This window comes from Tiliqua scincoides, chromosome 1 (genome assembly GCF_035046505.1).
Source record: "Tiliqua scincoides isolate rTilSci1 chromosome 1, rTilSci1.hap2, whole genome shotgun sequence".
Classification (NCBI taxonomy): domain Eukaryota; kingdom Metazoa; phylum Chordata; class Lepidosauria; order Squamata; family Scincidae; genus Tiliqua; species Tiliqua scincoides.
In genome coordinates, this window is record NC_089821.1 from 70,382,041 (window position 1) to 70,390,126 (window position 8,086).

Genomic DNA, 8,086 nt, shown 5'->3' on the forward strand with positions numbered 1-8,086 from the left:
GCTTCTAAGCCTACCTGCCTGGTAAGTAAGGGAGCACGACTGAACTGGGGGACACAAGTCAGTGTAGGGAACAGTTTGCGCATGCTCTCAAACAGGGACACATAAATTATTTGCGTCCCAGGAGCTTTTAGATCTTGATGTTGGTGCTTTGTGCAATGGGTAGAGTTGGAGCCCCTCTTACCTGCTGCTGTGATCCCAATCTACAGAGGCCTGTTTTGGCTACTGTTTATTATAGTAAATTAAAGAATGCTGGGGCCAATGATGTTAACATCATGTGTGGTTTGGCCCTTAGTTGATGTGGTTGGTGTTGTGACTGGGTGAAAGTAACAAACCAGGGAGAGGCAACAAAGCAGGAGCTTGGCTGCCATGATAATGGGAGTGCAATCCTGCCTACTGCAGGGGATGACCGTCACCTGCAGGTGATGAGAGAGCTCCCTGATCTTAATGAGAGATGGCAATCATGAGAGATCTGTGGAGGAAGTCAGAAGACAGCATTTCAGGGCTGGCAGCAATTGACCTGGAAGTGCAGTCTGCAGGAAGTGGGAGGCTGTTTTTACTCCCCTCAACTTGGTCTGAGGCCTGAGTGGAGGCCCAAGCCAAGAACCCTGCACTTCCTGCTGAATTCTTCCATAATCCCTCTAGGGCAGTAGTGACATTTTCCAGAATGTCATATGGAGGTCTCCAGCCCTCTCTTCAATCTGAGCAATAAGAGGCATTCATTATCGGGCTGTACTATTTAAGACTTCAGATGAAGAGATCAAATGTCTAATAGTTCTTCCACAGAAAATACCGATTACATTTATGAAATCTAGCTTGACCGAGGAAAGGGTGCCCCAGACTCTTCTGCCCTGATGCATTAGGTATGTTCATACAGGAACATTCAATATCATCCCACCTGCATCTGTAGCAGTGGGATAGGGGCTGCAGCTTGTTTGTGTTGGATGGACCCAGGGGATCTTTATCCATACAAAGGGTATGATCGGTTACTGTGCTATTCAGCTTTACCACCATCTGTGCCTCCTGCTACTGTGGAACATTATGAGGGAGGGAGGTTCCCCCAGTGCGGTGTGCTGCCTGATTCCCCTGTCAAGAGTCATTTTAGCAGCCCACCTTCAACAACTCCATAGAGGTGCAATGAATAGGTGGGGATGAACTGTGTGCTAGAAAGATTGGGTGAGGGAGTTGAATTCAAGCTTATTAATTTATTTAGAATACTTATACCCCACCTTTCCAAAAGCTCAAGACAGTTTGCTTGACTTGTTTATCTGAGCTGGTGTGCAAGAGACATGGCCCTCCCCAAGCTTCATCAGAATGGGCGAGGATCGTGCTGAAGTGGGTGCTAAAAGGAAAGGGATTTCAGATGCTGTTTAGTGCCCAGTAGGAGTAGTTCACTCTATATATGTAGTACAGACATGATTGTAGTAGAACACTGTGAATATGTGTCCCATGTTGTCCTCAAGATTTGGATTGTGAAGGGCTGAGCAGAAACCTGTTTTGTGGGATGTCTTCCCCTTCCTTGTTATAGAGCCTGACACCTGGGCTTCGGAGTTCCTGATAAATGAAGTGAGAAAGTTCTCTCCCTCCTTCAATCCCCTCTTGAGAAAAAAATTTCCTTTGGGGAAGTTTCACACCTGTGTAAATATTTTCTGCCTTGTCTGTAAAAAACTACCTGGAACAATGGAATCTGCCTTTCCCTCCTCCGGTAAGGAAACATTGCTTGCCTTGAAGCATGCATCAATTCACCTTGTCAGTCTCCTTCCCCTCAATGATACCCTTCAGGGAGAAAATAAATTATTTTAACTTTTCTATTTTGTACACTGCTTTGCTATCCTTGGATGAAAAGCAGTCTAGAAATGCCTTTACAATCGTGAATAAGATAGTTTAAGCAGGGAGGTATGCCAAGCTGGTCTGGCTGTTTTCTCTGTTCTGCTAGCTACATTAGGTACTTTGGTGCCCTCTGCTGACCAAAGCTTAGTAACAAACAGGGAACTAATCTTAAGCCAAGGAAGAAATTTATTATGTGGTTGCTCTGGAGTGGGGTAAAGTGCCAGCCGCATAACTGCTGGCTCTCACTGAGTGCTTTATGAGTTGTGACTGTTCTCCAGTACTTTTTTGGAGTGCAAGGCTACATAGGGTCTACCTAACTGTTCCCTGCTGCCCAGCGTTTGTGTAACTTACATGTGTACAAATTTGCACACGCGTGTGCACACACATGTCAAGAATAACTTCTAGTTCCTCCTCCCCTTCATACTCTTCAGCCTTTTCTCTCCAAAGTGTGTGAGTATAGAATATCCCAGAAGGGCATTGTTTCACTGGTATTGGAAAGACAGAGCGGAGGTTTCAGACTGATCTTTTTATTTAAAAAACAAAAAAAACCTATACTGTTTATTTAACTTAACACTGTTTTGGAAACAGCTTCTAATTGACCTTTAATTGTAAAGCTATTGACTGGTACAAAGGGACTCCCACATGCTGGCAGTCACACCACATTCTGATTACAGGCATTTGATGGCTGCAGGCAGCAGATCTGGGAGACTTCTGGTGTACTTGCCTCCCCCATCTGTTTGCCTTAATCCCATCCAGGGTGCTGGGGCCAGCAGAAGGAATTGAGTCACTATCCTTCTCATGCATTGAATATTTAAGCACCAAAGATTGCTTGGTTGTCTAGCAAGACCAAGAGCCATCTCTATTCCAGGAGTAGAGCTGGGCAGTGTTCTTTGTAGCTGCATGTCTGATGGATGTGTCCATGTTTTCTTGATAGGTTCATCTTTCTGTTCATGTGTAAGGCTGCATGTCAAGAGTAGAAGTTGGAGAGATGAAAAATGCAACTGCATATAATGTATTTTGGCTCCCAGACTGCCTGGAAAGGCCACAAGCTTTTAGCGAATGTCTAAATGTGTCCCAGATGAGGCAGTCTTTTAGCACAAGGGCAAATGAATCACAAACATCCTCAGGCAATACTTAGTAGAGAGCTGACCAGGATTTGCAAGTTTATAACCTTCATCAGGTCTGCTATGTGCATCTTGGACTTCTGGATTGATCATGTGCCCAGCCAGAGCAGAAACTTGTTTGCTGAAGAGCTAGTACAGCTTGAGGTGTTAGGCAAGGATCTAGGCAAAAGAAGCTGGCCTTGTTTTAGTGAGGAGTTGTTTTGAAGTGGCAGCCCTACTAGATGCAGGCACAATCCTGGGTGAGAATGTTGGGCACTGTCTCATACTTGAAAGAATAGCCACCATCTGAGGTGGTGCGGACACGCAGAGAGTGCATGGTGCCTGGCAGGGCTGCGCAGCATAGCTGGAAATTGGGCTTGTGTGTGAGCGTGTGGGCATTGAAGCAGCTCCCGTGGCAGTAGTGAAACACAAAGCTGCTGGGATGCACAATCCACTTGTCCCAGCTCAGTTCTTCGAAAGAGATGTTGAGAGAGGCCCGGTGGCAGTTGGCATGAGCAGTGGCGTCATTTGAGGGATGCTGCAGCAAGTTGAGAGCAGCTGGTGACCAAGGCACTGAGGATCGCCTGGCCCGGTCACGGCCTTTAGCTTTGGTGATGGCAACAAGGAAGGGTATTTTTTCCTCATCAGCCACACAAGGACAAGCAGGGCAGCGGACAAACAGCACAAATATCTTCTGAGAAATGTAAGGCAAGAAGGAACTTCCAAAGTGAAAGACTGTCCAGCCCTCAGCAGCTGGAGCTGCCAGTGTGGCCACAGGGACCTGGCCTTGTTCAGAAAGCTTCAGAACCTCTGCTTCTGGTGCAGAGCTGTTGGAGGCCACTTCAGAGGGGGGGCTGCTGTGCACTGTCACGGGACCTGTGTAGAACCACAGCTGGGCCGAGGTCACTATGCGATTCAGGATGTGAGAAGAAGGTTGGAAGATGTAGGTGAAAACCCCAGCGTCCTCTGGAAGCTCATCAGGCTGAGGTGGTCCACATGATACACCTGTGAAGAAAAGATAGAAAGAGGTGAGAGGTGAATCTGCTCCATACATTGAAAGCTTGACCTTCTCCTCCTTGCCAGAAAGGACTATGTTGCAACTCCCAGCTGCCCTAGGATGAAGCAAGCAAGGGACTGTTTTGGCCTTGCCACTGACCAGAGAGCCACTGGAGAGCTGCACCGTGTCAGTCCAAGCAAGAACACCAGGAAGGGAAGAGCAACCTGGCCCTAACTGGCTATAAATGGCTGTGTACCACACACTGTTTTACTCTGGCATTGCCAAACTGATCTCTCTCCTTTTCCCTCCACTCCTCTTATAGTTCTCAGCATCTGTTTTGCTTTTGTTTATGTATGTGTGCCATTTTGTGCTTCTCAATAGACTTTCAAAAGACTAGAACTGTAGTCTGGTTGCTGATTTTTTTCCCTTGCAACACAATGTCCCCTGATGTTTCACTCTTCAACCAGCAGCCAATAGCCTAATTTTTTTTTTTAATAATGGAAAGCTGACATTCAAGATATTGCTGCAGATGGTATACTTTTATGAACAAGTAGCTTATCTTTGACTTGTACTTCCCAGTTTCCATTCAACTTTTGTGCCCGTTAACTGCAAGGCAAGAGTCTGTCTAACCTGAGCACATTGCACTGTTCTGAGGTAAAGTGCCTGTGCCATTGTTTGATGCTAAGTGAATCTCATGTTCATCAACGTTTACAAAATAGTAATTATTGGAATTTTTGTATGGTTTAAAAAAAATGATATAAGCAACTTCGAACTTCAGATGGAAAGGCAGGAAATAAAATTCCTTTAATAAATAAAGCCATCATAATTTTAATTGTCAAAGTCTGTTGGAAGTAAAGATTGGAAACAGCCCATCAAAACTAAAAGCTAAATGCATTCTTGGAAACAAAATAAGCAACTAGTGGCATATCAGATATGCAGACTATGAAATAGTAGTTGGATAAATCTGTAGCAACTTTACTAGTGGCTGGGATGGATTTTCCTTTTCTCATCTTCCTGAATGCCAAATTCTTTTGCTCATGCGTTTTGAAAATGAACAGCTTTCCTCAGTGCATGGAACCCTGTCTTCTAACTGCTTTATAACTTCCTGGCTAATGTCATAGGTACATATATTTATACAAACAGTCTTGTACAAAATTTGGTCAGGTGTTCTCTTTTTATTAACTTGGGCTAGGGCAAGCATAAGCAAGCATTGGAGTGCTGTGTCACACAAGAGCTGGCATGCACTTGCGCCAGCGGAAGTTGGGTCCTATAAAAGATACTGCCTGACTTATTTTTGTTTCTCAGCATGCCAGTATCTATTTGCTACACTCCTGTGGAAGAACTGAGCCATTATAAAAATTTCCTTGGTTCCCTTCAATGAAATTTAGATTTTTTTCTATCTTGCCTCCCCATCTTTCTATGCCACTTTATAACATCCTATTCTAAATACAAATTGGAATGTATACATTACAGTCTGTTACAATCAGTTGGACTTCTGAATGAGCACAGACAGAATCAGTCTACACATCTACAGGAAGCTGAAAATGCTTGGAGGATACCGGACTACCCAGAAGGTACCAAGCTGAGCATGATGGGTGGAACCAAACACTTAGGCACCAGCAAGTGTGAGAATGTCTGGAGCTGTGAGTGCATGTGTACTATAACTGACATGTACATATACATATACATCAAAGTGTGCGTATGCCTGTCAGGTGTCAAGTGCACTGGTAACATGGTTTCTGATCCACCCTGTGCCAGCCCTCACATCTGATAAAGTGGGCTCTAGTCGACGAAAGCTCATGCCACAATACATTGGTTATAATACATTGGTCTTTAAGGTGCCACCAGACTTTTTTTTCTTAACCCCCCTGTAGAAGCCCCCAGTTCTCTTACCTCTGGAGGGGAAGGCAATCACTTGGGATGTGTCCTCTTCCTCCCAGCTCTGAGCATTTGATGTACCGGAGGCATATCGCCTGTGGAGCACTCTTTGTTTCACCTGGGCCCTATCGCCTTGGGGAGCAGGACCGATTGACTCCAGGATATGTGCCTTCACTCTGGCCAGGATGAACTGCCTGTCGACCCCACCCTCACTGCAACCAGCAACAGCAGCAGGAGCCAGAAGGGCTAGTAGCAAGATCAGCATGGGGCTGATGAGGGGAAGGGTGTGCCAAGAGCTCTGATCCAGCATGTGCAAAGGAGTGATGTACAGCTGCATAAAATCCCTGCAGGTTTCTGCATATATCAGAGTAGCACCTTTGGCTCGCGTCTTGATACCAAAGAGCCTTCTCTGTCTCAGGTGTTTGTCTGCAGAGGTCCTGCCTCTTGTGTGAGGTGCCCAGGCTCTTCAGGTCCTTCCTTTGAGCCTAGCCCACCCAGCCCGCACTGCCTCCTGACTTCCTTGCTGAGCCAGACTGAGGCACGATGGCATTGAGACTGTATCTGACACTGACGCAAATGTCTGCCAGCCATGAATATTATCTCCTGGCCAGCAAAACACAGGAGACGTCTGGAATGCAAGGACAGTGCTGCCCAGGGGACAGGGTCCAGAGCAGAATGCTCGGGGAGAGAGGGAGGCAGTCAGAGGCTGGGGTGGTAGTGCTGGGGCAGTGATAGAAGGGCAATGCTTTCTGGGTTTTCCTTCCCCCCACCCATCCACCCATTAACTGTCTGGAGACCAGCATCATCAAATGCTGGGATCTGGGGCCTGAACAACTTTATTCACCCCAGGCATTCTGTCTCTAGATTGTCATTCCAGGATAGTGGTTCTCAACATTTAGGAGCCCATGGATCACTGAGGCAAAAATTGGTATCATTGTGGACCACATTGTGCAATCCCTCACAGCCTGCACACAAAAAATACAGTTCAACTTGGTAGTTCATGCGTGAGCACTTGCTCAGTGAGACACTGGAAGTGCCTGCTGTGGCTATGGGCAGTCATTCTCACCCTCTCTAGTGGTCTGTGGGGAAGCGTCTTGCCAAGCGAGCATTCCCCCACAGACTATCAGAGAAGGCAGAGAACAGACCACCCACAGTTGCAGCCAACACTTCAGCGTCAACTGCAGGCAGTCTGTTCTCTGCCCTCTCAGTGGTCAATGGGGGAACGCTCACTCGGTGAGATGCTGGAAGTGCCGGCTGTGGGCAGTCTGATCACATTCTCTCTGATGGTCCATGGGGGAGTGCTCACTCAGTGAGACACTGTATGTGATCAAAGGCAATCTTTTTTGAGAACTCATGGACCACTTCTCAGGGGTCTCACGTGTGGTCCATGGACTATGGGATGAAAACCACTGCTCTAGGATCATTAAGAGTGCTGTATTCTAGGACTTTCTGCTTTCCCTCCCCCCTGAATTCTGCACATCAAAAGGTCCCATGAGGCAACTCACAGCCCAATCCTATCCACACTTTCCTGGGAGTAAGCTCCATTGACTCTAATGGGACTTCTGAGTAGACACGCATAGGATTGGGCTGTCACACAGCTACCACGCATGCATATCCTCATTCTTCACAAGCTACCATGCTCTGGTTCTGTTCCAATCACTAATATGAGCATCTCCAGAAAGCATGCCTTAGAATCACTAAAGGGGAGTTGAATTAAAGTGCATTGAAAGGGTAGAAAAGTTTTACCCTTTCCCTACTTTGATGAGTACAATATGGATGGCAGGAAGAGGTAAACATCTTTGGATTAGTTGTGAGTATGATGAAATGGTTAAAAAGTGCTCAGGAGGAATTGATCCAGAACACGTGAGAGCATTGGTCCATCTCAGTCAATAGCTATGCCAATCAGTGACAGCTGGGTCTTAGTCAACCTAACCTGGAGATGGCAGGGAATGAACCTATGAGCGTTTGCATGCACAGCAGATACTCATCCATTGAGCTATGGCTCCTCCCTTTTTGTATTTGCTCCTACTCCTCAATCACTGAATGTTGGTTCTGGGTTATATTTCAGAGTTGTGGTTGCCAGATCCTAGCCTTGCTTAGTGGCATCACTAGAATTTGTGTCACCTGGTGCAGAATGCCAGAATGTTACCCCCATGATGGACTGCCTCCCATGCAGTGGGCGGGGCAACCCCCCAGGTGGAGGGTGTGGTGATGCACCATTGCCCCACACCCACTGGTTGTTTTGCTATAACTTTTGATAGAATAGATATTTCAATTCAGT

At 46.4% G+C, this 8,086-nt stretch overlaps 1 protein-coding gene across 1 annotated transcript; it reads right to left on the reverse strand.

The window, feature by feature from the left end:
* Positions 1-2,338: 2,338 nt before the first annotated feature.
* Positions 2,339-6,377, reverse strand: INHA (inhibin subunit alpha). The gene is made up of 2 exons (XM_066634976.1): positions 5,821-6,377; positions 2,339-3,935 (listed from the first exon to the last, which is right to left on the reverse strand). Exons 1-2 carry the CDS (start codon positions 6,140-6,142, stop codon positions 3,169-3,171), a joined length of 1,089 nt encoding a protein of 362 aa, XP_066491073.1. The 5' UTR covers positions 6,143-6,377; the 3' UTR covers positions 2,339-3,168.
* Positions 6,378-8,086: the final 1,709 nt, after the last annotated feature.